General features: G+C 34.2%; 5 protein-coding genes and 1 long non-coding RNA gene across 15 annotated transcripts; 4 read left to right on the top strand and 2 right to left on the bottom strand.

Annotated features, from left to right (window-relative positions):
• Window positions 1-549: 549 nt before the first annotated feature.
• LOC107263686 lies at window positions 550-5,089 on the top strand. The gene is made up of 3 exons (XM_015731167.2): window positions 550-817; window positions 1,432-3,139; window positions 3,245-5,089. The coding sequence occupies exons 2-3, from the start codon at window positions 1,499-1,501 to the stop codon at window positions 3,452-3,454; spliced, it is 1,851 nt and encodes a 616-aa protein (XP_015586653.1). The 5' UTR covers window positions 550-817; window positions 1,432-1,498; the 3' UTR covers window positions 3,455-5,089.
• A 5,264-nt stretch (window positions 5,090-10,353) lies between these two features.
• On the top strand, window positions 10,354-14,428 carry LOC107263688. Its single transcript, XM_015731170.2, has 2 exons — window positions 10,354-10,578; window positions 13,209-14,428. Exons 1-2 carry the CDS (start codon window positions 10,461-10,463, stop codon window positions 13,547-13,549), a joined length of 459 nt encoding a protein of 152 aa, XP_015586656.1. The 5' UTR covers window positions 10,354-10,460; the 3' UTR covers window positions 13,550-14,428.
• Window positions 14,429-16,039: 1,611 nt separating this feature from the next.
• Window positions 16,040-18,710, top strand: LOC107263687. 8 transcript variants are annotated; one of them, XM_025081073.1, is made up of 6 exons: window positions 16,040-16,083; window positions 16,155-16,167; window positions 16,250-16,340; window positions 16,454-16,830; window positions 17,701-18,043; window positions 18,201-18,710. In XM_025081073.1, the coding sequence occupies exons 5-6, from the start codon at window positions 17,803-17,805 to the stop codon at window positions 18,545-18,547; spliced, it is 588 nt and encodes a 195-aa protein (XP_024936841.1). In that variant the 5' UTR covers window positions 16,040-16,083; window positions 16,155-16,167; window positions 16,250-16,340; window positions 16,454-16,830; window positions 17,701-17,802; the 3' UTR covers window positions 18,548-18,710. The 8 variants fall into 8 exon arrangements, with proteins under 8 accessions (XP_024936841.1, XP_024936842.1, XP_024936847.1 ...); XM_025081079.1 differs by having other exon boundaries at window positions 16,061-16,083; window positions 16,155-16,340; window positions 16,454-16,583; window positions 16,672-16,830; XM_025081078.1 differs by having other exon boundaries at window positions 16,061-16,083; window positions 16,155-16,340; window positions 16,454-16,602; window positions 16,672-16,830.
• On the bottom strand, window positions 18,545-23,638 carry LOC107263684. Of its 2 annotated transcripts, XM_015731164.2 has the most exons (9): window positions 23,234-23,636; window positions 21,398-22,661; window positions 20,969-21,181; window positions 20,129-20,865; window positions 19,817-20,047; window positions 19,670-19,746; window positions 19,364-19,588; window positions 19,115-19,285; window positions 18,545-18,994 (listed from the first exon to the last, which is right to left on the bottom strand). In XM_015731164.2, exons 2-9 carry the CDS (start codon window positions 22,634-22,636, stop codon window positions 18,834-18,836), a joined length of 3,054 nt encoding a protein of 1,017 aa, XP_015586650.1. In that variant the 5' UTR covers window positions 22,637-22,661; window positions 23,234-23,636; the 3' UTR covers window positions 18,545-18,833. The 2 variants fall into 2 exon arrangements, with proteins under 2 accessions (XP_015586650.1, XP_024936839.1); XM_025081071.1 differs by lacking the exon at window positions 19,115-19,285 and having other exon boundaries at window positions 23,234-23,638.
• LOC107263689 lies at window positions 22,692-24,155 on the top strand. Its single transcript, XR_001536742.2, has 2 exons — window positions 22,692-23,282; window positions 23,908-24,155. It is a non-coding gene; the product is annotated as an uncharacterized LOC107263689 (long non-coding RNA).
• On the bottom strand, window positions 23,929-27,718 carry LOC107263685 (origin recognition complex subunit 1). Of its 2 annotated transcripts, none has more exons than XM_015731165.2 (6): window positions 27,224-27,717; window positions 26,983-27,087; window positions 25,263-26,817; window positions 24,600-25,145; window positions 24,228-24,511; window positions 23,929-24,124 (listed from the first exon to the last, which is right to left on the bottom strand). In XM_015731165.2, the coding sequence occupies exons 1-6, from the start codon at window positions 27,453-27,455 to the stop codon at window positions 23,961-23,963; spliced, it is 2,886 nt and encodes a 961-aa protein (XP_015586651.1). In that variant the 5' UTR covers window positions 27,456-27,717; the 3' UTR covers window positions 23,929-23,960. The 2 variants fall into 2 exon arrangements, with proteins under 2 accessions (XP_015586651.1, XP_015586652.1); XM_015731166.2 differs by having other exon boundaries at window positions 23,961-24,124; window positions 26,983-27,084; window positions 27,224-27,718.
• Window positions 27,719-27,857: the final 139 nt, after the last annotated feature.

Genomic DNA, 27,857 nt, shown 5'->3' with positions numbered 1-27,857 from the left:
TTTATAAACTTTGAAATATATCTGCTGTTTCAAAGTGCATTTCCTAAATAGATAATATGATTCGTAATACAGATTAACAATGTTATCGAAAAAACCAATCTCGATAATTCCATACTTATGGAATCTTCGAATACATTTCATCATTTTAATAGAAAGTAACATAGAGAGAATGAAAAACGTTATAAAATCAAAAAAACAAAGCCATGTTAAGATTGTTTTTATTTCAAGTATAATCATTTATGACGGAATTTTCTACCACGTTCTGCAATTGCTGGATTCTTGTCGATGCGCAATAAATTAGCATGAAGGATTCTGCGCTTCCTGAAGGTTCTATTATGTCTGATAAAAATATCAATTTGGTTTTTTCTTCATTTTATTACAAAAATGTCCACTGCATTAGTTCGAAATAAAATTATTAGTTTCTTATTAGAGAGCTTTGTGATATAATACAATATAGTAAATTGTATCGACAATTGTGCATGTTCTAGCGCTTTAACATGCGCAGTAAAGTTTCGATCAAGTTCGACGTCGGAGAAGAACGCAAGCGCCACCTCACGCGTGATTATTTAGCTGATGAAAATGGCCGCTTGAAAGTAATCTACGATACGAGTCTTAACTACAATGTGTTTTTCTACCATGGAATCCTTCGAAATTGCCTGGAATACTGAGCTGAATATTGTTGTCGAGAGTGCTAAATTTATTGGGAACTATTTTTTAAAGGAAAATTGTCAACGAATTACGAGAAAACCATCGTCATACGGTGAAGTTGATCAGTTTAGTGATTGCAATTGTCACGCGTGTGAAGGTTGTCCTTGCTGTAAGTATGGATGGATGGATGGACGGAAGTATGATTGCGTAGCAACTATCGTTCCATTGAGTTGCCTTTTACAGAATGCAATAAAACCAATTTTTGAAAAAATTCCATTGGATTAACAAATTATATTTTATACATGTAACCACTAATCTGTTTTTCTTATCTTTCAACATTTAAGATACTTCAGAATGCCACATTTTCTATATACTAAGTTTTGTTCATTTTTATTAATTGTACTCCCCTTTGTCATCATTTGAAAGAAACTTAAACATGTACGTTTTGGCTACTTAGAGAAATACGTTTTTAAATTGTATGATGTATTATGCATGCCATCAATGGCTTGTAAAAATTCTGAATGAAGAGCGAGCAATGTCATCTCTGTACTTCAATAATAGTGCTGATTTTACATACAATGAGGAATGTATTGGTAAAACATACTAATTTTAAGTTATGAAATTTGTATTTGGTTTTCTTCTCTGTATAAATGTTTATTACTTTTTAATAATTATACTGATGAAACTTTTCCGATCTTACATTTATTTTGTAACAATATCATATTATCTATTCTAATAAAATATTTGATTCATGGATTATATAAACTTTTTTTTTTGTTTTAGCACCACATACAAGAGGCATTACACTTAGAAGAGGTGGTGGAGATATTCCAATTTGCTGAGTCAGGATATGGAGATTGCTTCTAGTTATCCTGTATCTTTGAATTTGCCTACATTGCCATCTACTGCAGTTCATTTGCAGAGTACTCTATCTCAAATTTGGGAAATGTATTCCATACAAGGTTTCGATCCACCATCTAAGTCCTTGATAGAGAAAATGTATTCAACAGACCATCCTCTGAATGTGGATAATAGTCTGTCCAAAATGGAGAGTTCAAAGAGAGAAAATATCTGGCTGTTGTCACAGTTCAGTGCTTTGAAGAATGTTGGAGAACATCTCTCAAAAATGGGTAGTTCTTTTATAAGCAACTCATTATCAGTAACAGTTGTACCAAACAAAATTGTACCTCCTGAATTCTTCAAAACATTAACCGGAAATACAGAACACCTAGCACCAAACAAATTATACAGTCATAGTACGCAGAAAAACGATACACTAATGGTCGATGATATCTACAGTGTACCAATGACTATGAAAATATCTCATACGGATGACACATTTGAAAATAATCTTCAAGAAATCATTATACCTATGGAGGAAAGTAGTAAGGTAACTTCGTGTACGTTGCGAAGCATAAAATCGCACGACGAAGACTTTCTGTCAAATCATAATGCATTAATAGCCAATTGCATTATAACTTCAGCAAATGAAAATTGTGCCTTACCATCTGGACAAACAATTTCGCAAAAGAGTACAAAAAATATTGAAGACACAACAGCAAATAGTGTCAATAACGTTGAGGAGGATATGAAAGGTTCTTTATATGGAAAAAAACTATCTAATGGAAGCGACGCATCTGAAAATAAAGAATTTTACCTAAGGAAGTGCAAGACGACAGAGTCTGAGATGGCACATCAAATCTCAAAAATTTCAGAGGAAACGAGCACGAAAAGCACAGTTCCATGTAATCAGACTAGTATTTCAAATTTGCTTACCAACATGTGGCAGAAAGTTGTCAATGGTGTGACTGATAGATTTTATCTTCGCACAGAGTCCCCGGATTCTGAAATTCCATCTAAAAGACCATACTCTCCAAAACTTCGTGGAAAACCCAGCTTTGTCGCAAGTGGTAGAGGTAGAGGAAGGGCACGATCACAATTGAGACGTTCTGGTGTAAGTCAAACGAGACATCGGCAAGAACGGATACGACAAAATCTTACAGCGGATATCCGCGACGATCTCGATGCGTTTGAAGAAGAGTACGATACATTGACAAATGATGAACTGTCGATTTCTCCAAATGTGGAGGAAGATTTCACAATAATTCCAAATGCAGAAGATACTTTCGTTACCGAACCCCATCCGTATACTATGCATTTTGCGTTAGCCGATCTCAAACCTAGAAAACGAAAGCAAAGAAAATGTAAAATCGTCGATCCGGAATCAACCAAATTCTCCGCTAGAGTCAGATATGTAGCTGAATATTCGATAGATGTCGCTATCTATGATCAAACACAAAATGAAAAAGAATGCGAACATGAAAGTAATGCATTCCGACCGAGATTGATGTCTGAAAGTTCCGTAGACTCTGAGGATAGCTATTGTATTGTCTTTGAAACTGATCAAGATTCAGAATATGATACTGAATATGAATTCGAAGAAAGCAGTGAAGAAGAAGACGACGATGAGGATGAAACATCAATTCAAAAGGTATACAAAACATTAGCAATCGTTTTATCAGAGCTTTTAATTTTACATATAGACCATACACTTGATATCTTACTGAAATATATTAATCTATTTTTTTTATTCTAGGTGAGATTTGACCTAAAACCAAAAGTCCACACGATGATAAAATGGGATTACGCATATCGATCTGCACGTCGAGGTCCTTGGGAACAAATGGCACGAGACAGAGAACGATTTAAAGGCCGCATTAACTGCATAGCACGTGTCCTTGAGCCGATCTTAACAGTTCAGCATAGAAATCATGTTTGGCAGGAGCGCTTTGCTGTCGAAGAATAATTTCCATGCCTTTTTAACATCTGTTAAAATATGGATCATAAAAACAGCACACGAACAATACAGCAATTGTAAAGAAGTTAACGGAGGTACTATGCAACGTTGTAAAAGGAAATATGTCTAATGAAAGTCTTCCAAGTTCGAAATGTAACCCTCCGGATTCAGAATATATCGATTCATCTCATAATCACGAATGGTAGTTGACTAAAATCTATTTGAAATTATTGGAATGAAATATTCGCGTCGGATATGAAAAAAATGTTCCTGAAAATTCATAAACATGCAGGGTGGCTAGGTGTGGTGTTCTCTACATAGTTGACATTATACAAGAGAAGGGCATTGATGTTGCGTGTAATTCTTTACACCAGCATTAATTTTTGGTTTTTATTTTGTTACTAGTATCGATTTGGGAATTAATTTATTTCAATGAATTGCAGAGTTCACTATAACAGTTGACGACTAATGTGGTACAAATGTAATTGTTCCCGTTTGTAATATTAATGTTAGAGATTAAATTGTTATGTAAGGAACAAAATGGAGAGTACAATGTAAACGTACGGCATTGTTGAAAAGAAAAAGGTGCTAATGATGTTGCAATATTTTGTTGCTATTTTCTATTTGTATCTTATTAACGTGATAATTATTAATTCCAAAGATTATAATGCCATTCAATAATGTACCTATGAATTTAGTCACTACATTAGAATTGAGCTTACCTGTTAGTCAAGCTGTTCTGGATTGTTTTCTTTTACTAAACTGTATATATTACATAGTTGTCAAACTACCAATCGATACGGAAGATGTTAATTATACATATTAACTTATTTCGCATACTCGTTTGCATATTTTAATGCTGCCATCGGATTGAGCCTGGAAAAGAGAAACGCACGAGTAATTCTTGGGTATCTATCTGGTCAGTGGCTTTGTGATTCTGTTCGATTCTCGTTGGCCCGCATATGATAGATATTGCATGAGGTTACTTCGAAATCTCGAAAATAAAGCCTGCGTTTTTATAATACTGATAGGAAAAAAAAGATACATTTCGATTAGACCATAATTAGAAAATTCTATAAAGTTTGGTTAATGTGCCTTGTGCAAAGATTATTTCCTTCATGGCCGAATAACGTTGTCTTTTGAAAACTGTGAAGCAGACAGACAGACAGATAAAAACACGGAACACAAACCACAAACATATTCTTTCCTGCAGTGTATTTATATATCAGTGTATGATAAATATAATTATAGTATGTCGATAATGCAACTGTACATAATTCAAAGAAAAAATATATATATTGAATATTCCGGAGTAAAAAATTGTGGCAACGAAAGAGTTTATGCGGAAGACATAGATAATATTTATATTTAGGTAGGTGTAAGTTTAGGTTATTGTTTATGTTGTAATTATACATATATCGCGTGAGATTAACGATGGTTGATGATGAAGATACGCCTAATTTTATGTCAGATATCTTTTAGGTATAATAGCTTTACAAGGAAAGTAAATTGTGATCTAATACAATTGCATTACTATTCATCTTGCTATTAATTCTGCATAAATTCTTTTATCGTCATATTTATAGGTACAGTAATGTGTATTTAGCAGATTATTAATAAATAATATATATTCGGAAGCATAAATCACTTGTACGCTCTTCGTCAATTATTTAATTTGTTACTTTTACAATTTGTTATACATATACCTGCCTACAACAAAAATGTGTACATAGTTTTGAGTTTCCTACATTTCTTCCATTAGATAACATCAACCAGTTGCATGGTGGTTTTAATTACAACTATAGCTTAGACGATTCATTGGATTACACAACCAAGTAAAATTTCCCATGGGCAGCCAACGATTCACAAAATAACCTATGCGGAAATTATGTCAAGGGCAGTACTTATGATTATATGACAAAAGCGCAACGTACGAATTAATTTCTTTGTTACCTACACGACGGTGCACGGAAGTCGTGAGTACCTGTATGTCACGTAACTTAAAGTTATCCGCTTTATGGTAGAAAAAAACGTGAGATTTTCGTGAATTTTGAACTCATTGTCAATGACGATTACGTGTTCACTGTCGAAAAAAAAATTTTTTGTTTCACGCATTAGTTACGATATTTATTCTTTATTTTCGTTGCCGTAATATTTATACACTTATATCAAGTACATTTCACACGATACAAGGTTCAGTCTGCTCTTTACTCAAGGTACGCACCTTGAGGTGTGTTATTCGTAACAATAATTTTTTTCCTCCGAGAAATGATATCCGCAACGACAACATTGTCCTAATGACGACTTGCCGCGCAACCTATAAAACTATTCCAGTGCGTCAATGAGACAACTACCCTGTCTAACAACTATAATTCTCAACGATTACGAAAAGTGAAATAGCCGGTACACCATCACCGGACACTCATTAGTATAGAGAAAATGCGACTCGTTACTAAAGAGTGAAGGCGCGGAGTGAAAAATAAAAGCGCGGTTACGCCATTACATATATCCCAATAAAAAACAATTAATATCCGAGTTAGCTAGTAATTTATCCGTTTCTATTTCTCAAGAACATCATCATGCAATGCATCTGGAGATCCTTACATCAGTCTTAGGTCTTTGACTATTTCAAATAATGATGACTAATTGTTGACTTCCGATAAAAATGAATTACGCAATGCTATACCCATTAACTGTGACAAGACGTGGAATTTATAGTCAATCTTAAACTTATCATTCTATACTAGAGAAACAATTTACTTTTTATTATTGAAAATTACGTAAGCTTAATGCCTAATGGTACAATAGTTTCGTTATTATTTCATGAATTACAATCCTCATACGTAGGGCGAGTCTAAAGTTCTCAGACTACTGACTCACTCTGTATATAAATGTACTGTATATAGGTATATTCAAAGCAAATTCCTTACCGGACGGCTTTCTTCTCGATTGGAAAATTCTAACAGCGACTGAAAATGAGAGTAAGGCCCAATGAACAAGCTAACAGGAAGAGGATGGGCATGGCTCTAATCGAATGAGCTACAGAAGTGGTAGGAATGTCGCAACGCATACTTGCAATTGGAATGTTATGCATGTACACAGAGAAGGTTTATTGACACATTGTAAAAATATGATAAACGCCTAAGTGTACTATCGAGTGAAAAATCCTTATTATATCATCACTTTCTTTAATCATAAATGAAAAGCGAGTGAAAGAAAAATATAGGAATGAGTCATTAGAACATTTTTTTAGTACAAAATCTGATATCATGGGTGCTTGTAAAGATAGTATTAATAGTAGAAGCGAGTATATGTATGCATGGTGTTATTGCCAAATTCTTGGAAATTCATTCATATTACATAGTGAGTGTTTGTTTTTCAATATAAACTGCTCCACAAAAGTGCACTATAGTTTTCACTGTATGACTCATAAATTATATAATGTCAACTGTAGTATGAATCGTTGATGCGCGCGTGCGCAACTGGAACTTTGAAGTCTCCTCTTGCAAAATTTCACTGCTACTTTCTCGCCTAATGTCCGCGGTACCTCGTTCTTCATATAACGGAATGAATTTAAGTCTGACTACATCCTTTTCTTAGAAGATCTTGATATAAATACACAGTAGCAGCTGTCGGTATCTGTTTTCCGTTCTTAAATTCTGTGTACATCCGTCAAGCGACAAGCTGTCTCCTTTTTTTTTCTTAATCACTAACATAATTAGCTTCTCATTAAATTCAACGTTCTGTATACCTTTTCTGATTTATCTATTTTAAAATACATATATCTCGATGTAATGGTTCCTACGTTCTAGTAAGAACTTCGTAACATCTCCGTGGCCTGTGAATGACAGTTACTTATTTTTCTTCCAATTTCACCTCGCAAGTCCTCCATAATGGTAAAACCAAAAAGAGAGTTCGAAAGAAAGAATTGCTCTACAAAGAGAGAACTTTTACGTTCTCACAGGATCATTGGTTTAGATCTGCTTTCACCTTTTCATGTTGAGCTTGATCAGGTCACAAAGGATTCTGAAGATATAAAAATACGAACAATAAACAATGACTTAGACTAATCGATTAATAACAACAATAATTATATTGTTCTGTTACCATTATTATTTGGTATCAATCTTTTTTACGAAACAAGCTGACAGAAACCAGTCGGCCTACTTTGCAAATTCGTGACAAATGCAGAACCTGTATGTCTTCAACATTCACGTGGCCATTACTTGAGTCCAGTATGAATCATACAGGAGGAGATCGCGAGTGTCTATCGATATATATGTATACGAGGAATAGAAATGTACATACTACAGTTTCATTTTCAATAGTTAAATCACGTCTATTCAACGTCCCGCATCATAGAGTACTTACTGATTTTGTTAGATGTGTCACCATCGTTACCGTGCCAGTCATTCTAAAATAATTGTACAGAATTTCGTAAACAACCTGTATCTCCGGTTGCTAAATTTGTATTAGAATCAGTCGAAGGGTATACAACCTCGTCGATATATCGAATATGGATCAGTAAACACATTAGAAATCTTTACAATCACTGTGGCGGAAGGTCACGCTAGTATAGATCAAAGACTTTATTTTTTATTTAAAAAAATGAGCATCGCATGGTAATCGGACGTTCATTCTACTTTCTCATTAGCAACAGAACCGGATTGACTCTTCCACGGACTCTTCTTAAGGATGAAACGATCTGATCCACGAGAGAGAATGTCTGTAAATTTGTTTTTTAATTTTTTATTTTAATCTGACAATCCCTGAATTTATTCCAAGCGCGACATTATTCTTCGCTCAAGGAGATACTCGACTTTTTTTTTTAACGGAAACAACTCACATTGAATTTACCTTTGATTTTTTATATTTGACTTTTAGAATAATTTACAAGACATTTTGTATAATTAATAAATTGAGACAATTTATACCAGCAGAAATTTGAGTGCGGTTCACTGTATTTAGTATCTGTCTGTAACTCATATTGAAGCTCATAGAGAAATTAAGAAACTCGCTAAAAATTAAAATTGACAAGTCATCAAGTGCCTTAGAGATCGATATGATTGGATGTATAGTTTATAATGTGGAATACAAAAACTGCCTACTTTTACGAATGGGCGTTTCTGGTGCAAATTCGAGAGGAGACCTTTACGATACGATGACTGTTTAGCATTTATCAAGAAAGCTGACAGACATTCAGGCGTATGTTAAGATGTGCATGTTGCCTAATCGGCTTCGAATGAATCATACCGTACGGTATATCAATATAAACTAGTTAGTTAAGAAATCAATATTGATATTACACAGGAGTATAAGAATAAGATAAAAATCCATGTTTTTCTAAATTTTCGGAAATTATAGATTTCACCTGTACCTTATATAAGTGATGTCCCTGTGTAACTTTCGCCGTTCTTTCTTTTTCACTTCCATTACATAGAGACTAAATTCATTTTCATGTCACTAAAAGTATTCTGAGAAAATCTTACGTCGACGTGATTCTACGAAATTATATTATCATCCAATTGTGAAATTCATCCACGATAGATTAAAATGTAAACACAATAATTTTTAAAAATGTGTTACTGTAATAAGGTTATCCATCTTGTTATTACATATTATTTTAACTCCTAATAGGTCAATATCAAAAGAATCAACTTTAATCAAAACTTCATTATTGATGCTGAAAGGATTTTTATGTACGACTGTACTTGCACCTATAACAGGAAAACAAGGTTACGCAAAATTCAAGCATAGCAGTTCATAACATTATTTCTTATTATTCCCGTCGGTAACCAGAAGAAAGTGGAGTATAAAAACTATTAGAGTTGGATGGTAACATCGACATCCTAAATTGTATGTACTTCTGTATAAATGCTAACCATCCGTGTTACTATGGGTACGAGAGACTTTAAAAGGAATACAAGAAAGTGTATTGCTGGATTAACAAGTATAAGTTGGAAGTAAAAGGCATTAACCCTCCATCATGAACGTGAGTGCAGAGTGTAACTCTAGGGCGAAAGTAATTTCTGAATGTTATTACTCAGGCGAATAAAACTTTTTATTTAATTTCCTGTTTATCGCATGTTTATGAGGTGATTTGCACCGGTTCATAAGGTCCTAAAAAACAGTTGGACGAACAAACCGATAATCAAAGTATTACTTATTATTATAATAAACTTAACAGAAAGAAATCTTATTAGATTCAAACTTTTCAATTTGTATAGTTTTGTAATCGATATAATATATAGTCGATTAGCGACATCGACCTTGATTTTGACAGATGGAACATAAAGAATTCTCTAGGTACCATACGCTGTTTAGTAACTAAAATTAATATATTTGTTAATTTGCAAGTTTCTGAGAATAAACCAACTGTTTCGTTGTCTAACACCACAGGTTTTTACTTTACGTTCTTTTCCAAAAACGAAAAACGGGAGTTTCTTCTCGAGCTAAACCAAATACAACGACTTTTCATCCCTAAATATACAAAAAAACTAACTAGATCTCCGACAAGATTCAGTCATAAACCCTGGACAAGAACTCCAAAAATATTATTCTTTTAAGGATATTACACTGATCTTTAGTTGATGAACACTAAAATGAAGTATGTACAGCAACGTTAAGGACTGTACATTTACTCATTCTTATCGGTTAACCTCATAAAGATGTTATGTCGCGGAAAGACTATATTACTTGTATTATTGTACCTATTGCTTATTGTAACGTTACCTTTTTTCTATAAACACAATATAGGAGGTAATACGTGACGCTTGTACGATTGTATATGTATACTGACCACTAGCTTGGAGATTCTTTGGAGATCGGCGTTTCGAGAGGTGAGGTCTGGTTGGGTTAGGTTAGGTTAGCTACAGTAGGAAGGCAGGGAAGCCTGTTCGGAGCTCGGCTATAAAATGTCGCCACGGGTATCGCTCCCAACCAGTCTTAATCGGTGAACGGAGGTTCTTTCGGCTCGCTTCGCAGTCCTGTTCTTCTTTCACAGAAAGCAGAAACCATGAAGCTCGTCGCAATAATTGTTCTGATCGCTGCGGTTGTCTACGCCGCTGACGAGAAGAAGGAGGAAGAGCGACCTAAAACCTTCAAGAGGCTCATCCCTGCGGACGTTCTCAGAGGTTTGTTCTGCTTTCTATATCGCAATGATATTACTGGCGTTTGATTGAAGAATTAATTTTGATAAAAATTATTGCGACTTATAACCCACTTTGTTATTTCCGATTTGGGTCTTTGACATTGATATTGTTAACTATTAGCACGATGACTAGTATTCCGTTAATAATTATACGTGGAGATCTCGTAGATATCAAAAATAGGAAACGGGAGTGCCGATTCTGTCACGATCGCGAGAAAGTTCACCGGTATGACTGCCGCTTCTCATCCTTGTTGCTAATACGTGCAATACCTAAGTGAATGTAGCTTGACTTGTACAGTAGTATCTGCAATTTAAATTAGGAGATGGTGTACTCGGGTATAGTTTTTGCAACTCTCGATTAAGTCAAACAAGAGTTTTGTATATTTAATGCACTTTCACGTAATTTCTTTATCGTTCTACATATCTAATCAATATTACGCTACGTGCCACCATGTATAAATTATACGATTTATTAACAATGGATATAACGACGAATAAGAGTGCAGCTTTCATTGTAATTCTATACATGCTTCACACGGCTATTTACATCCATGAGTTCAGTGTAGGCGATTGTCACCATGCGAAAGTAGTCCCTAGTTACTTTGAATGGTATTACTATGCGTTCAAGCCTCCGTCCCCTCCCCTCACCAATACGGGTCGATCTATGATTTTGAACAACACGCGTGGTGATAAATAAGTATACTTAGAGTTAAAAAATTTTGTTTCCTAGAAACTTTCTTCTACATATTCTATGATATACTAATCATATTTTTATTAGAAACCATTTTTTTAAAGTTACTACTTCATGCTGTGGACAAAATTACATGCATTCATGAACATGGAACATACATGTGTCATATGGCTACCACGGCCAGAGACGGCACTGGATTTTCTTTGCAGTCATTCTATTACTGCCAACATTACTGGTAGTAAATATTTCCGTAATATTAATACCGCAATCTCATTATATCAAACGTTTATGCAGCAGTTTGGTGTGTGATTATATCTTATTCTTCTTATTATACAAGAGCAAAAGTATAAATTAAAGCATGACATGCTTTTAGAAGAAATTACTAGTGCGGGCCTCATGAAAGCACGTGTTCCAGGCTAGGGATTTCATAGTTTTCGATCTGTCAAAAAACCACACCGAACTCGTGGACCTACTATAGTAATACGTGCTGTAGTGCGTTTATGATAGAATTTAAATTTAAATAGTTGTACATTTAATGGATTGACCTTCTTCAGAGAATCCTTGTAATTCTAGCTCAAGCCTCAGTCGCCGATCAGTTTCTGATCGCTCTTTTAATTGCATTGGACTAGTTGTCTTGTAATTCTTGTACCAGACCTAGATTCTCGCGAAAAGGCGAACGAGACTGTCTGAAACGGTCTCATTAAATAATTTTAATCAAAGGTAGGCGTAGCGGTTTAAAAATTATTAACTTAATTCCAAGAAGGAAGTCCTTTTCAAGCGTAGTGCATAACCGTTAAGTGAATTTTATTTGCCTGCTTCAACTTTCGTTGCATGTATTCATACGTAAAGTCCGAACCTAGAGTTTTTGGGTAAATTAAAATTCAGATATTCAAATCTATAATTGGCAAGAATGGCGACGAAAACTTTAACGAGTTTGTCCCACTAAGTTGGTATTTCTTAAACGTATTTCTCATTATTCAATGTCAAGAACGCGTTACATATAGGTCATGTTTATCGTGTTGTAGAATTTCAATGATTCTGTACTTCTCAGCAAGATGTCATCTCATTAGTCATTCCAGAACTGTCCGCAGCCCGTAGTCCTCAATATTTTCACAAATAGTTCCTGACCTGTCGTTAACATTAGACGTGTTAAAAAATTCAACGATATCCGCCATCGTATAATTGTATAAATTCGATTAAATACATCATTTACCACTGATTAATTATTGTAGAAAATTATAAGCATATTCCAGTTGCGATTATTCATACTATAGGGTACTAACATTAATATTCAAAGAAAATTCACACCTGCAGATCTTTGTTTAAACGTATCACGACGAAGACGCTGTGTATAGTTTGTGGCGAGACATATGATTCCGATACAGGGTTTACTCGTTACACAAGCCTTCACTGTGTGACAGTGAAAGTGTTTCTCCTTGAGATTTCTAGTGCAACTGCATCGAATTACGCAGTCTGTAGACGAATCTACATACAGTTGAACTTTCTGTGTATGAATCATAACTGTTACAAATACAGTAGCCTCCCGTTAAGTGAACGACTACAGGTTTGTACGGGAGGTGAATTCCGTGAAACGCTGACCTATCGGGTGGCCCTCTTTACACCTAACTATACATATACTGAAAGCGCTGACTTATCGACTATCGATTTAACGGGATGCTACTCTATTATAAAATGCATTCATCCACAACTGACATAATAGAAATTCAATCGGTATGTTGCATAAAGTATATATGACAATAGATATCCTCTAAAGTAGTCATGACATAATACTTTTGATTGACAGTTTAATTAACGACCGGCAAACTTTGTCAAGTACTAGCCACGTGAGATTTGATGTGATTTTAATCGTCATATACTAAGCCCAATAACAAAAACATAATATATGTTTTCTTTTATTACAGATTTCCCAGGAATGTGCTTTGCCTCTACAAAATGCGCCACCTTCGAGCCTGGCAAGTCTTGGGACCTCTCGCCATTCTGCGGACGCTCGACCTGCGTTCTCGGTGATGATAATTCCGGTCGCCTCTTCGAACTGGTCGAGGATTGCGGACCTCTGCCAAAGGCTAACCCCAAGTGCAAGCTGTCTGAAAGTACCAACAAGACCGCCAGCTTCCCCGATTGCTGTCCAATCTTCGAATGCGAGGAAGGCGCTAAGTTGGAATACCCTGAGATTCCAACTTTGGCTACGCCTATCGAAGGGGAGCCTGAAAAGGCTGACGTCTCCACTACTCCAAAAGCTTAAAACTCTTTTACTTTAACCTTCGACCTCGTACCGTATGGCCTCGCTGCGATGCGGCTTCCTAGTTCCTTCTAGAACGTCATCAAAATCATGAAAAAGGAAATACCATTCAAGCAACACTGTTTTCAAGGGGCCTTCGTTCGTGGCAATTTAAATTTGATACAGGATGAGATTCCGTTGTCAATGTTGATGGGAGACCTATGAAATTACAGTGAAGTGAGACAGAAACAGAGTAAGAAGAAGACAGAGACGTGCTAACACGACAAGCACGAGGAGAGGAAAAAGGAAAGAAGTAGGAGATGAGAAAAAGTGGTCCTGATAGATAGACTAGTTTGGCGCTTGTATTGTCAGGGATTATTATTGATAGGTACACGCCATGAGGACGAGGTCGTACTGTATTTCCATTCACCGTTCATGCGATTCGATGCTGTACATGCTCCAGATTTCAATTGGTATACTATATTTATATAAGTTCAGAAGTCGCTCTTACTTTTTTGTAGCGCATGTCTTTTACTGATTAATTAATTCATATACTCTACTGGAACCTCGAGATTCGATACATATAAGAAATCTTTTGTAATATTTTCATAATTTTTTGGTAACTTTTTAAAACCATTTTTGCAATCGTAAATAAGATCGAAAAGTATTTTTTTTATCTCTTACTAGTCGTTGGCTGAAAATAGATATTTTCTTGTGTATCGTCTCTTACTTTTGCTATTTTTTATTGTGAATGATTATACGTATTTTTGAAATATCCAAGGTAATACAAAATCGTTGGAGTTCGAGAACATATCCCTGCGGAGGACATTACCGCGTGTGTACTGTAAACGTGTGTGATTGTAACTAAATGTGATTAAATTAATACTTATTTAATGTACAGAATTTTTCATGTCCTTATTCGATTCGACTCCCTTCCTTCATCCTTCCTTCTCATTTTCACAAGAAGCAGAATACCATGAAGACTGGTTTTTTTTCTGGAATTTCCAATCTCGATCCGATGCCACTAGTACAATCTTGTTACGGTCTACGAAACAATACTTTTACTGTTTTCCTGGGAAAAACCGTGTCCCAGAAAAAAATAACAGATTCTATTCAGGTCCGGTTTATACATAATAGCCGTTGAAAATATCAAAGAACACATTTAAAAAAGGACGAAATTTACCAGTACAAAGTCTAAGAAACTCGTACACTGTTTTTAGTATATACAGAAAGCACTATAGTGCCAAAAACTTTAATTACGAAAAATTGTGATAATAAATGCTCTTAAAACATTTGTGCTGTAATTTTTAGGACGAGTCAATACATTAAGCGACATAAGAAGACAGTTTGTGTATAGTGACAAAAGAGTTAATTTAGCAATGTTCTAAGTGGAAAAATACGCACAGTCTATTCTCGGAATAATTATATAGTGAATACAAGGTCCTTGGCACGACATTGTACATATCATAGACATATTAAAATAATAAAAAAAAATTACTTCAAGCATGAAAGTGTAAATCGTTCATACCAATATCAAGCTGAAAAAGAAGTCAGGGCCATGGTCGCGCGCCAATGCTCTCAGGAAAGCCTGGAAATTGCACAATAAACCACTCGATTCATCTAATATTGTTTCCCTTTCCAATGAAATGAAAAATTTCTTAATGCGCATTCGCCTGTGATACCGGATCGCACGCGGAAATATGCAATTCGTTCTGTCTGACTGAATTCACACATTATCACAGGATGACAATTACACTGGGGTTACTATTGTTAACGCAACATGTCCTACTGTTGAAATTCACGCATGAAATACGTGCTAATGTTCAATCGGCATGCACCGAGAAGAAAATTATATACATATTATAGACAGGCAGTATATTAATGCATTATGAAAATTCCTATTGAATCTGGAAACAGTGACATCGTAACAGCCAATGTTAACAAATATGCATTGACTATGTATTAAAGATAAATGATAACTTTTAAATTTATTATTGCTTTTCAATACGCAACGCCTAAGAGTAACAAACTCGTTGAGAGATAAGCCGATGCAGATGCAAATTTTCAGCCTTGAGAATAAATTGTTCTATCATTGTACGTGGAATACTTTATGTTTTGCATCCGTGACTATAGAAATGTCAAAGGAATATGTCGAAGGAGAGATTGGACGATATTTTATCAATAAAATCACTAACTTCAGTGCTCACAATCCGCGACGAAATATCTGGACGTCCAGCAAAAAATTATTTCCGTCATGCGAAGGCCAACTGGAAAAAAAAGGAACTATATAAAATTCTGTGGACGAGTAATTTTTAAAGAAGGATCTTTGCTTCTTCAATGTCGATTATGCTTGGCTTCATATTGTCAAGTGCAAAATTGCACAATTATCCCTTGTTATACATATGTATATAGAGGTAAGAGATATCGCTTAAGAAAAAACTAAGTATTCCATTTTTATAAGGTTTGCAAGCGTGATGTAAAATTTCGTGTAATCGACAAAGCAATGCTTTTTAGTTAGTTATCGAGAGGTCTTTGCTTCCTGGAGTGATGACCATCAGGTAAGGTTTTTTTCTCATTATCTACAAAGAATTGGTAACGCCGTTCAAATTTATTCTTCTTTTTTCGCTAGGTCCAACAACAAGGTAAAGAAAATTATTTCCTACCAAAGATTTTTGCTTACGTTAGTCACGCTCTTGGTTTTACCACAACAATTATCTTTCACAGTAGACTTCTGTGAATTGAATGAAATTCATTATCATGACACGATGGTCATATTTAAATTCATATGAACGGTCGTATTGAATGTGCATAATAGGTATGTGAAATTTTTTTTTCAGAAACACTTATCGATTACCCCTATTGTTGGAAGAGAATTTATATAATTTTTAATATTATGTTTTACGAATTATTTTATGTTCATATCTTTAGCAGGATTAAAAAGGAATACGTGCGAAGCCATTTACTCATCGGTTATTTACTGCAAAATACAGCAGCAGATACTTTCTTGTGAAAGTGTTTTACATCGATATAGTCATTCTGCTCGAGAATATTCTAGATGGTGAGAATGAGGGCATACTGTGAGTGGGAGTCATCCTACAGTCTAGACTGTAATATACAAGTATTACACGTATATGCATATTATGTAGGCTGGAACGTATACACTTCTATAGAATTGTGAGTATATGGTAGTAAGAGAAGGGACTGAATCAGAAGCAGATAGATAGAGAGAGAAAGGAGGAGTATATGGCAAGTGAAAACGTCTTGTCTGCCTAACTAAGAAGTTAAGGAATATTCCATAACGATTGGTAAAGTATTTTTAAAGATTGAAATATTATATTGGCTTGACGTTCTTTAGCGCCTTTTTTTACTATCCTTAATTAGAAGTTCCAAGTCGTCTTTGACTTTAACCAGTACGAGTATAACTGGAGTTAATAATTTAATAACAGTTTCTTGCTATAAAATTCTTGTTTTTACATTTGGATTATAAAGTTTCTTTTATGGTAGTGCTAGATCAGCTCGTTAAGTGTAACAATTATGAGAACAATCATATAAAAAAAAGAATGTCAGTTTTTATAGGTTATCTAACCTGTCATCGTTAAACGTTATTTCTCTTTTCTTTACTGACCACACCTCTTTGTTACCCATAATGCTACCAATGTAATGACTCTTTATTTGGCCACATCAAGCTGTCTGACCATTTGAGTTATGAACGCTTAACCGGAACTTTATTCCAGTTTTAATTATTTTAGTTCCTTCCGCTTTTTAAAATGAATCTATGAACAAAGGTTTTCCAATAATGTAAACATTAGTATTGCACGAAAATTGCTTTACTAGAATTGCAGTTTTGATAAATTAAGTGGAAATTAAAATAGGACTTAGAAAATTAAGAAGGGCGTAATCATTGTTTTAAGTACGTATATATAAATCTTTGTATATTCTAAATGTAATACACATAGTTAGGATTTCTGCCAAACAGCTAGATGAACTTGACAGTTGAGCTTACCTTGTACTACTTTTAATCATCAAAAAATTGATGAATATGTGAATATATTTAATTTCGATTTTATCGATGTAGTTTCATTAACTAATTTTCTCAATATAAGAAATTGTTATTCGGATATTAAAATTAGTTGCAGCATATATTTGTATAATCGTTAATATCGTCTGCCTGTTAGCGAGACAGAGGTCAGGCTAATAATAAACTAAACAAAAATAGGACTAACCGCCAATTACCGAACCGATATTAAAGAGAGGACAGGTCTCTGAAGTTCGTACAAATGGCGAGCCACGATCTTGAAGAAAAAGTGATCGCTTTATATGGGGAAGACAAATGGAAAGAAATAATAAATTTAAAAAATGTTAAGGACACATTTGAAAAGTATAGATTATTGTGGGTGTGGCCAAGTTTGGATGATTTACAGTGGATAAAAGATATAATTGATGGTTTACAATTACATGGAATTATAAGCATTGGTTGTGGCAGTGGACTATTAGAATGGTTAATTCAAAAACATTCCGGTATGTATACAGTACAGATAAGAAATTAATAGTAAACTATTTAATTCGTGATACTGCCAAAGTGTATGTAGACAGATTTAAATTTTCTATACACTTCACGTATGAAATCTTTGAGTATTTAATTATTTATTCTATGTCTGTTTATTGCGTATGAAAGGTATCGATGTCGTTGGAATAGAAGTGGATCACGCTTGGTGGACCTGTGGTTACTCGCCGCCATTGTTCTTAAAGAAGGTCATCTTCATTGATGAGGATAACAATAATGTGGAAATACCAAAAAGCCATGCACTCTTATTTTGCTACTTCAATAATGCGCCTGCATTTCTTAACTATATCATGAATTACAGCGGAAGTACAGTTCTTGTGATTGGACCTGGCGAGGGACGTGGTTCTCATACTGATCCTACGCCATTTGATAAAAAGTTTTCTGATCTCGGTTGGCAGTTGTACAAATTTCGTGAAATTGGAAATACAAAGGATTATATAGCCGTTTACACCAGATAACGCTAATTACTCTTTTATATTTAATTTACATACTGTATAAAATTTAGCTAGAAAATGTGGAAGCCAAAGATACAAATTATCTGTAAAAGTGAACATTATAAAATGTATATATGTAGATCGTAAATAATATATGTACACAATAAAATATAATTTTTTGGAACGATTTCGAAGGCTCTCCCAGGGCGCATATCAATAAATGCACATATATCCGTGGAAGGTATGTTTTACCGGAATTTATGACTATATTAATTCTCATAAATATGTATATGTATCATTAAGTGTAATGTCAAGGTATTGGTACCGAATTAGTTGTTATAGGAGAGTCTGATTTCTCCGATGTTTTCGAAGTATTCTGTTCATGTTTAGCCATGTGGGTATATAAATTTTCCTTCTTAACTGATCTGTACGAACAATATTGGCAGGAAAACATTAATCCATGGTCCAAACCTGCAACGATAATATATAGTACGGTACAAAGTAGTGTAATAAAAAATTGTGTGTTCTAATGAACATAAAAGAAAAGTTTTGTAGCAAAATGAAAATTGATGTGAATATGATCAGACCTACCTGGATGTTTATTCTTAAGATGAACTTTATACGTAGAAGATTGTATACAGGCGTAACTGCAATACGGGCAGCTATAAGGTTTTAATCCTAAGTGTCGTAATTTATGCCTTCTTAAAGAATTATGGTCACCCGTTGAGTAACTACATTGCTCGCATGAAAATGGTTTTTCTCCTAGTAAGATTGTCAACATACGTAATATTTACCTTTGTCTTTCTTTTAAAACCAATTATCTGAATATATGATACACACCTGTATGCCGCCTAAGATGTAACTTTAGTGCGCTTCTAGTGGATGCGGAGTAAGTGCAGAAATTGCACATGAATGGTTTACAATCTTTGTGCACTGCGTCTTTATGCAATTTTAGTAATCTTGTGTTTGTGAAGACCCGTCTGCATTCTTCGCACTCTAACGGTTCCTTGTTTTTAGCTCTGTGCAGGGCGCGATGATTTCGTAATTGTTTTGTTGTTTTAAAACCTGCATACAAAATAATATATTTGTTCATAAATAAACCATGTAAACAAGTTCTATACATATGTAATATAAACAAAGAAATACCTTTCCCACAGTTATCACACAGGTAAGGCCTATCATCTCCATGAATACCACGGTGTTGATTCATCAGATTGCTTAAACTAATTTATAAAAACCATGTAAGATTGTACCACAATAAAATACAATCGTTCGGTATTACAAAAAAAGTACCTAGGTGTTTTATAACTGCACAAATCACAAGCGTGTAGTTCCATGTCGATAATATGTGACCTCCATAAGTGGCCAGCCACGTTATTCCAATTATTAGATTTAAATTCTAAGCACTCGGGGCATTGATAATTCATATTACTCTTATCAGTCGTTATTACCGCATGGCATTTCTGATGAAAAACAATATTTTCCTGAGCAAGCATACGCACGCCACACTCTGGGATGGCGCATCTGTACAAGTACATATACAGTAATTAAATATAGTGCCAATATACATATACAATAAAACAATGAATAGCAACATATACATACTTGTAGCCAAGTTGTTTTAATTCCGCTGAATTTTGTTTATTCGAATTAGTCTTAGATCCTTTGGGTCTGCCTTTTTTCTTCGGTTCTACTGCCCTAATGTTTCCTTCAGTTTTTTCTAAATCGACTTCATTTTCTGATATATGAGTAAACGTCGTGTCTTCAATATGCAGAGAACGATTTATCATAGTGTTCTCTTGCACAGATTGAGATTTTTCCTGGATTTGGGATTCATTTTTGAAGTCCACACATTCCACGTTTCTTATGCCTTGCTTTAATTCACGTAAAGCTATGGTTTTGGATCGATCTTGTCCTTGTGATTCTCCATCCTTTACATGTATTCCTTCCTCGTATGCTTTATCTGATATCGTTCTGACATCGCTGAGAATCGGTATAGATTGTAATCTGTCCACTTCAATATTATCCGCTAATACAATTTGCATGTTATTTATATTTTGCAGATATTGCACTTCATTATTATTAACTAATAAATTGTTTTCTAACGTGGGCACGGTTGTGTTAGCATTATCGATGGGCAAATCGGATTCTGGAATATTGTCAAAACATTGATCAATTTCTAAATTAGAACTGGAGATTTGTCTTTGCAAAATGCTCTCGTTTTGTGATTTTCTTATCGGAACAGTTATTTCGGGCGCTGATTTTGTATTATCATTTTCATCAATGGATTTTTCTCGGTAGCACAATTTCTCTATCATCACTTGAGCCTCAGTTTCTTGTACCTATAATATGATAAAATACAAAAAGGGAGTTTGTTAAAATGATATTATTTTTAATATGAGAAATATTAATTAACAATCCGTATGTTATGATTTTTATACGTACTTGATGATCATGCACAATATGCGAGAGTAAGGACGTCCGAGCATGAAAGGTATTTGTGCAACCAGGACATTTCAGTACCAATTGTTCATGTTGCTCAACAATGTTCGAATGATCCTTTACCATATGCTCCATAACAAGTTTGTCGTTTAAACTTATGAATGGACACTTTTTACACTTGTAGCATTGAAGATTATCATTGCACCTTTCAATTAGCTGTAATAAACATAGTATTGAAAGCGATTTGTTCATATAAACTATGATTAAGATCAGATTTTGCATTCTTTTTACTATTTTGGATCATTTAGCAATTTTGAGTGCGTGCATTGATTTTTAAATTGTAAACGGGCTGAAGCATATATATCCATACGTTTTATCATGCTCTTTTTAAAATATAATATTCGAAAATTGTTGAATAAAAATTAAACATACCTGATTACATGGCAGCAAATTATTCGTGCATTTAATCCCGTCGTATTCTCGATTATCTTTCGTATAATTTACAGTTTCGTGTAGATTAAATTCCTTGCTTTGAGTTTGCATATCAATCAGCTTCAACACAGAGTCAATCTGGCTGCTACTAATGGCTGGAAATTCTTCGGTTTTCAAAATAAGTTCGTTTTTGGATTCGTAGATATTTCTCGTCGCGTCGGTATTTATAATTTTCAACTCGTCGCTATAAGCTTCGTTCGATTTGGCCTGGGACGTGTGATCGGATACTTTCCCTTCATGTTTCACGCATTGAATATTTATCGGTAATATTTTATTAAAACTCTGGCAGAATAAATGTTTCGATCTCGGATCATTGCCTTTTACCGCGGGTGACAGTAATTGTTGCATTATAACAACTGGTTTTTGCGATTTTGGCTTCACTAAATTTGTCTGTTTAGACGTTTGATTGGAATTCAGATTTTCTATTAATTTTGTGCTATTGGGTTTTTGCAATTCCTTATTAACATTAGTATTATTCATCACGGAGTTTTGAATAGGCAATAGCGTAGTAGGATTTACGTCACAACTCAAAGTTCCCAAATTGTTGATCATAGAAACGTCATTAGAATGTTTTAGAGTAATATCCGTCTCCATTGGTATGTCGTTGGAATCAATTAAATTTATTCTATCAGAGATATTGCATTGGCGTTGAATAATATTATGAACGCTACGTGTATTCTTTTTAACCGTGGACAATTCTTGCAGATAGTCCTTTGATTTGGATATTACTTTATCATTCATATCATTACTGATAATAGTATTGGATGTATCCAGATTTTGATTTTGAACTATTACAAATCGTATTCCGTCATCTTTGGTTGCGAGTTTTAGACGTTTTGCACCATCGCCATTGCTAATCGACTCGAAAGACCTCGTATTAAATCTTTCACCAGTATAATATTGATCCAAATTTGAAACTAATTTATTACTACTGCTATTATTACTAGTGATTTGATTCTCTCTTGAAGTAATAGCAATAAAACTCGGCTCTGTCTTAATAATTATTCCCTGATTCAAATCGAAATTTTGGATATTCTTTGGTGAATTCGTTTTTGGTGCAATTGCTACAGGGCGCATTGGTGTCAAAGTTCTACGGCGTTTTTGGCCAGCACTTTGCCTTCCAGCGATTTCTTCACTTTTTACAGTTTCGGAAATTATTTCCTCTTGGCTGTCTCCCATGATACTTGGTATTCCGATCGATTATCTGTTAAATAAATTAAACGTATCATTATAATATTTATAATATACATAAGTATATTTGGTATTTTTAAATATTCGGCTATCTGATATATTCGAAGAACCGATGTGATAACATTACGAACATATGAGATAACCCGAGTGACGATTTAATTGGTTAATTAATTTACGATATTGATTGTGTCTGATATGAAGTTGTATTTGCGATTTTTGTTTATGTTGGTTCTATTATACGATTTTAATTTTCCCGCGCTGACTGTGAGAATGACGTAATGTCATGCTACAAGTGCAGTTAATATTTGTCGTTTTATTCCAACAATAAAGGCTCTCGGTATTTAGTACAAAATAAAAACTGTCAACAATACGATCGCTAAGCGTATGAAATGTGTCAACGCTGCAATGAGTGCATTATTGAAAGAAAATAATAAATATAGTAAATGGAGCATCGCCATTGAAACAAAATTACCTTTTTCGGCCCGTAAAGAGGCTACACTATCGAAATAATTTATATGAGAAAAGTTCAATTCTCTCAATGAGAATATAATAAGAAAATCAATCAGAAATTCTATGGAGACTTACCCCAATTCATGTACAATTACAATTCGCATAGGCGTCACGAAATATCAAAGTAAGTCGAATATATTATACACGTCCCAAACGCCATGTTGAAATTCTAGAGGCCTGGCATAAGGCACACGCAGAGAACTATTGTGCTCTATGGCGGCCAAATCGAATTATCACGCTTTAAGAACATGATACTGAATTATTATTCGTAATAAAAATGTATACAACCAGCAAAAATTCAAAATGAATAGTTTTTATGTAATCAGTTCATCCGAAAATAAAATGATCAGATTATTGTACAACGTTATGTAGCAGTATGTCCATTGCAGCATACACTATTTCTTTGAATTATAAAACCTGTACATTTTTCAAATTCACAATACTTCTACTTCTTATAAGTGGGCTTATCGCTGAGGTAATAGAAAAATTTATTTTTGAATATAATTTGTTTCATATTTTTACTAGAAATTACAAATTTCTCAAATTATAGTCTTTGTAGTAAGAGTATAGTATAATAAAATAATTAACAGTATAAATAATTTATGAATACAACTAATCTTATTTCTATGTAAGGCATATGAGTTATTTATCATTAATATTCGTTTTGATAAAATAGTACATGTGCAACCCAACCATAAATAATACTACCGTTCGTCATATTATTTGTAACTTTCCTGGGCATGTTGCAGGGCTGATTTTGTAAAAAAATATTAACTTCGTTACTCCTTCGTCAACAATGTCTTTAAATAGAAATATCTTGCATAGAAAAATGTATATCATCCGATGAAACGTTCAATAGAATTCGCTGAGTGATATCTGCTCTAGAGTGCTCACATATCAGTAATCTATAGGCACCAAGTCTTGCACAAATTCCCAGCGATTCTGTTATACTAGGTGTTTTAACCCCTGATAAAAAAATAAAAAAATTTACTTATTACACATGTTTATGAAAAAGTTATTATCACTAACTTATCTTTTTATTGTCATGTATAAATAATGCAATGCTAACCATCAAACGAACATAATGCTTCAAACTGCTTAAAAACATTTTTAAATATGGCTTCCTCGATCCCTGTTCTTGCTATTTCAGCACTAACGGCTTGTAAAAATGTTCTTTCCATTTCCGAACAATGTCTAATAGCCTGAACCTTAGCACTAGCGATCATTTCAGTTAAGGCTTCATTAACATCTTGCATTGACACAGTTCCAGCGTCATGAGATTCAGCAATTTCTGTTGCACGCCGACAAATATCTAAAGCTCGTCGAGCATCTCCGGATACCGCTGCTACTTTTCTGTGAAAATCAAAATCAAATTTTACGATATAATTTCAGCTACGGTTGTTTTTAATCAACTGTGTTTATTACTACTCCTTTTATTTACCTTGCTACTAATTGTATAGCTTCGCTTCTGAAGGCATTAGAATCTTTTAGTCGAGTAATTACAATTTCCTGTAACTGTTTATGATTATAAGGCTGAAAAGTTAATCTTGTAAGACCCAATCTAGAAGTGACACGTCCCATTAAAACTCTTTCTGGAAGATCCATAGTGTTGGCTATTGTTATTACAACTAATTGGGCGTTTAACTTTGTAGGCCAATCTAATAAATTGTACACGACGTCTTGGCGTTTATTACATAATAAATCAAGCTCATCCACAAGCAGCAACGTCATACATTTTTTTGAAGTAGGACGGATAAACTGCTTTTCAAGTAACTGATATGCTTGCTCCCATGTAGCGGTACGGTTCGTTAGTTGTTTTAATATATGAACATAAGCTTGCCTTGGCTCAGTCAATTTCATCCCGTTAATTTCAATAAATTTAAAATCATTCAATTCATGCTTGGATACCAATTTCTTTAAACACCTTATTACCTCGTTCACTGTTGCAGTTTTACCTGTGCCAGGTACACCGCTTATATACATGCATCTGAAATAATAATCAAAATATTACATAAAATGCATGGCACTGGTTTCAGTTATATGTATATGCAGTAGCATGTAGGATTATGAATTGGATTATCTCGTATAATGACTGTCAACCTACCCTCCACTGTTATCCAATAACTTTCTCTCAAGAAATGTGTAAATGTTATTGAACTCCTCTTCTCTGCAAGGTAGGGATTTCGGTACTGCACTAACGTGTAATCGAGCTCTAGCTTCTTCAAGGGCTGTGGTTGGTTTTAAGAGTACTGCATTTCGTTGATGCATCGATGGAGTTAGATTTCTGTGTTTTATGCTTGAAGGTGTATGAGATTTTGCAGCAGTTTTTGTGCTTCGTTTCGGAGTCGAAAAACCTGGTTCTTCTTTAGTTCTTGATGCAACATTCCTTCGACGAGGTGTGGATGCTTCCGTAACATCTAATAGTTTTGTACTTTTCCTTGGCGTTTTGTGTGCTTCAGTATTGCTCATAGTCATTTTTATATCCGGTTGTACTTCGTTACTAATTAAAGAATGTTGAGCTTGTGTTTCATTCTCTCTTAATATTTCAGTGGAATTTTGTCTAGTTGTCCTGTGAGTGGCTGCAACATTCTTAGTTGCAATTGTTGCTCTCTCAGGAGTTTTCGTAGAAATTTGGTCAAATATCATACTGTTAGAACTTTCGGAATCGCTTTCTTCTTTTTTAACTTCACGTTTTGTAGGGGTGCTTACTTTTGTTGTATTTTTTAATGGCGAAGAAGCGGTAGTTTCCTGATTTATGAAATTTTTTGGTATTAAACTTCTGGTGCGTCTAGTTGTTCTTGGTGTGACAGCCGTATTTTGTTGCGAATATGTTTTTGAAGGTGTGCCGCGTGTATTTACAATAATGTGGTTGTTAAATAAATTATGTTCATTATAATTTATGGACTTCCTGGTTCTCAATTTTGATGTATGTATTGTCGGCGTCTCATCTGCATCTGTTTTGTAGTCGGTGTATCTTGTTGAAGGAGTTCGAACTCTCCTCGACTTTCGTACTTCTGTCTGATCAACATGAACTTCTAAAGACTTTTTAATTTCATTTTTATCACTGACATTTACATTTCCTTCTACGTTTGTTTTAATTTTTATAGCAGGTGTTGTCGATTTCTTTAGGCTTGCTTTTACAATGTTTCTTGGAGTACTTACTACAGTTTTTCGGCTGCAAGTTTCATAATCCAAATCCGAATCCGAATCAATTTTATAGTGACTTTGTTCAGTGGATCTTCTCAATTTTATCTTTAATGATGCATCTTCGCGTTTTTTCTCTAGTTTCTTTAGCAAAACCTCTGAACTGATGCAACCTTCAGTATCCAAAGAATCTGATAAATTTCGCCTTGCTTTTTTTGGAGAGAACTCCTTTGCTACGGTTACTTCACGATTCTTTGGTGTATCTAGTTTATTTTTTGGAGTACTTAATAATTCTAATTCTTCTACGCAATTACTCTTCGACATAGCTACAATTTTTGCACCCACATCTTTTATTTTCGTAAATATATTATCTGAATCACTATCAGAATTCAATAAATTTGATATGTCTAGTTCATTACATTTCTTTGATCTCCTATGTACTTCAATATTTAAAGGCTTTTTAATAACCAGAGATTGACCATTGTTTTCATAAAGTTTGTACGTTGCCGGTGGTCCTAGTACAAATAAATGATGGAAAATTACTTATTTTGTTATTGTTTGATAGATTATAATAATAAAAGGACAAATATATATATATTTTTTAATTTATGTTCCTTTGGAAAATATAATAAAATATTTGCTATATTCAATATACAAAAATAGTATACCTATATCCCTACCTTCGTATGAAATCTCCGGTGATACACTTCGACTTCTAGGTTCTAAACTTTCTTCACTTGTACTTCTTGTCACTCTTTTCCTCTTTTTTGGTGAAAGTTGCTCTGCTGAAATATCAGTTTTAATGTGAGATATATCTCTTGTATTATAAGTCTGCATTATTTCACAATTTTATGAAGGATTTCACACATGAAGCATAATAAAAAGTTACAGATTATAAAGAACAAAACAAGTATCTATTACCTTCTCCATATTTACTTTCATTTGTTTCAGAATTTTTATTTCTCAGTACATTAGTATGATTACTTTTCAAAGGTGTTCCTTTAGTTGATGTTCTAGTACGTATACGTCGTTTAGAGTTTTCAGAGTCAGAAACTGAATTTTCTTCAGATTCTACACTGGAATTTTCAGAAGTTGAAGATTCCTTACGGCGATTTGTTGTGTTAGACATTTTTCTCGTATTAATGATATTCATGGGGTCCGATATAAAATCTGTTTCGAGTTATCAAGATAAAACTATAAACAGATCCCACATTTCTTCTTCATTAAGTCAACTCAATAAACTTGCAACCTAATACAACTCTCATACATGCCAATCAAGACGTATTTACGCGGGAATTGGCGGGAACAACTGGGAATAACTCCATATCTTATGATCAGCTGTTTTATAGATAGGCAAGTCGTATGTCAAGAAAAGTTTAGTCCATTGGGATTGGTGGTTAATTATGTGGACAAGTTCAAAATATAATGTAGGAAAAGGACCTATTTGTGAATAAACCTTAAGTTGTAGTAAGAAGATACTGTTCTTTTTCTTCGAGCGCGATTATTACAAATGTTTAATATTCCAAAATAACAGAACAAAGGTAAGAAATTAAAA

This window comes from Cephus cinctus, unplaced genomic scaffold (genome assembly GCF_000341935.2).
Source record: "Cephus cinctus unplaced genomic scaffold, Ccin1 Ccin1_scaffold0160, whole genome shotgun sequence".
NCBI classification, from domain to species: domain Eukaryota; kingdom Metazoa; phylum Arthropoda; class Insecta; order Hymenoptera; family Cephidae; genus Cephus; species Cephus cinctus.
The sequence above is the reverse complement of the archived record's forward strand: the minus strand, read 5'-3'. Positions and strand labels throughout refer to the sequence as shown.